This window comes from Pinus tabuliformis, chromosome 4_2, assembly GCF_031772625.1.
Source record: "Pinus tabuliformis cultivar Carrire ecotype Pingquan chromosome 4_2, CPIR1, whole genome shotgun sequence".
Lineage (NCBI taxonomy): Eukaryota > Viridiplantae > Streptophyta > Pinopsida > Pinales > Pinaceae > Pinus > Pinus tabuliformis.
In genome coordinates this window covers 1,138,168,452-1,138,171,335 of record NC_142304.1, presented here as the reverse complement: position 1 = coordinate 1,138,171,335, position 2,884 = coordinate 1,138,168,452, and the positions used below count along the sequence as shown (strand labels likewise).

The 2,884-nt window shown below is 38.9% G+C and overlaps 1 protein-coding gene across 1 annotated transcript; it reads left to right on the top strand.

Moving 5' to 3' along the window:
• The first annotated feature begins 1,259 nt into the window (after positions 1-1,259).
• Positions 1,260-1,804, top strand: LOC149173682 (ATP synthase delta chain, chloroplastic-like). Its single transcript, XM_089427972.1, has one exon. The coding sequence runs from the start codon at positions 1,281-1,283 to the stop codon at positions 1,794-1,796; it is 516 nt and encodes a 171-aa protein (XP_089284098.1). The 5' UTR covers positions 1,260-1,280; the 3' UTR covers positions 1,797-1,804.
• The last annotated feature ends 1,080 nt before the right edge of the window (positions 1,805-2,884 follow it).

The window sequence follows — 2,884 nt, the reverse complement described above, 5'->3', positions numbered from 1 at the left end:
TTCAGATGCAAGAGCAAGGGGATCATTATTTTTCAGTTCAAGAGTGAAGAGTTTAATCATGAGCTGAACAACTTCAAGTGCAGAATGTGAATCACAAAGTTCTTTCAGCTTTTGTAAAGCTTCAAAGGCAGTGGAATAGGATGAAATATGACGACTTACTTCTTCATTTACAGATGCTACGATCAATGCATAGGCTTTGCTGTTCTTGTTTTCCCAAATGACAAGTTCTTTATTTGATGTAGGCTGCACAGGGTCTTTGTCTTCTTCTCCGACACACACTCCTTTCCACAACTCATTGTAGATGAGGGTGTGTTTTACCATCCGTGACCATTCAGAATAGTTCTCCTTGCCAGTGAGAACTATTCCTACCATAGAAATGATTGAATGCATTCTGTAAAAAATACTTTTGCTAAAAAAACTTCTGCTGATAAGAAATTTCTGTTGATAAAAAAAAAACTTCTACTGATGTACAGTGAAATTGTACTAAAAAAAGGGCAAATACTTTACTGTTTCTTCAAAGCCCTCCAAAGATCCTCACCATATTACATATGTATAGACTATGCATTCAAAACTCAAACGCTGGTTAATGTAACCACAGTGCACACATATATACAGCGTTAGTGCACATATAAAGCACCGCCACAGCAACAACGTTAACTCAGCACCGCTATCTCAGATAAAAGGAACACCGCATATAAAGTGATCATAAAAAATTTCAATGTATTGTAAATACACCAGCATGCAATCAACGCACATACAATCTCAGTTGTAACGTATATAAATTCAACGCACAACAACATGGACCATCATATACCATTCAAGGCAGCAGAATCTATTACTGTAAACGCACTTGTTTTTCTACAAGTCCGAAAGGACTTCTCCACAGAACCGAATCACCACAGGACCAAAATCTGAAAGAGATCCTCGCAACACCTAATCACCACATGATCAAATTTTTGAGGAAGACTATTGCACATCCAAGCCTTGCTACTGATCCAAGACAATACAGCCACAGGTTCGAAGCAGATTCGAGACTTTTCAATAGTTTGAAAATTAACTAGGTCATAAGTCCAAAACTTTTCCACAGGTGACAGGTCTGAGACTCCAACAAATGACAAATCTGAACAAATTCTTTACAGGTGAAAGGTCTGAGATTTTAACAGAAGAAAGGATCGAGTCAAACCAAATACATTGACCTTGGCAAACCACAAAAGGCTTACGGGGCTTATATCTCGGGGTTTCCTCGTCAGAACGTCTCAGCAGGCCGTCCTATTGTCCAGATGGATACATTAACGCAATCCCTCGCTTCCTTGAATGTACATTCAAGATCATCTGCACAAGCGCTTCACGCTCGGGAACCTGTTCAACGGCTTCCTGATGCTTTGTCTTCAAGAATCCCACATGCAAATGCAAAAAGTCCTGTACGACGGGCTGTTGTTGTGACGCGTGATTCTGCAGCGGGTGGATATGCGGCAGCTCTTTTGCAATTTGCACAGGCAAATAACATGTTAGAGGTGATTAATGGGGATATGGAAAGACTTTCTCATTTGTTGAAGAACCAGGAACTCTACGATTTTCTCATCAATCCTATTACTGAAAATGGGAAGAAGAAGAGCATTCTCAAGTCTATTGCAGATGATGCTAAGTTTCAAAACTATACTCTGAATTTCCTGAATCTTCTTATCAGTAAGCAAGAGATTGGCATAGTAAAGAATATCTTGAAAGAATTTGAATCATTATACAATGAACTGACATGGACGCGGAGACTCTATGCTATTCAAAACCTACGAGTGTGAAGACCAGTACCGAGGCGCAGAGCGATTGTATGTGTAACGTTTGAATAGCTCAGTGCTTATGGACGCTAAAACGGTAAGATACGTTCATAAAAACAATGCGCAGTCTCTGGCGTTCATGTTAGTCAGAGAGCGCAGAGAATCATCATTGAGACGCAGGACAGAGGCGCAGACAATCAATGATGCGCAGAGAATCAATGACACTCAGGGCAGAGCAGCGCTCAGGACAGAGGCATTATTAGAGGAGTTACAAGGAATCTGGGACCTGCGCTCTGATACCATGTCAGGCCAGGGTAACTCCAGAATAAGCAGAAGAAAAACTGATATGTTATTTCATTAGAGAACTATTGTTTATATACAAAAAGGAGACGGAACAGTTCATCTTCTTGATGACTGTTCACGTTCCAGTTCACCCATCCGTTGAGGATTAGGTGTCAACGTCTCTCCTGCCTAAAAATAACCTTTGCTCTCCAATTCGTGGATATACAAATATGGGATTGAATGTCCCCCAATCGTCATGGGTTTTTTCTCTATTTGATTTCTTGTTAGATTTGAGAACTTGTGGTTAGATCATAAGCTTCTAGTCTAATCCCAGAAATCTCTGGATGTTCTCTCCTTATACCTCAAATGAGATAGTTGGGTATAAACCCAACTACTTCCATAATTCTAGCAACTGGTAGTTCAACTACCAAATCCTTCCCATTAGCTAATTTCTTGGGAAAATGGTAATCTTGGATTTTTTGAGCATTTGGCTTAGTAAAATAATTCATTGGTAGGGATTAATTTATATGGTTAGGTTTGCTACCATACCCCCCTTATTGGATTCCCTCTTACATGGCTCAATTTCCATATAATGACTCCATCCATTTCGTCAATTGTTTGCCATTTAAATTGAATGCCAATTATAATACATTTGTTATAGGGTTTTAACCCATTCACATTTACATGACGACAAACATCATTAACATAATTAATTACACCACTAACAGAGAATTAAAAGGCGTAGTCTAACTTATAATGAAATCTTTTTCATCGGAATCCAACGATACAATGTCAAGTAAGATTTTGATTTTTTGTTGTTTAAAATACAA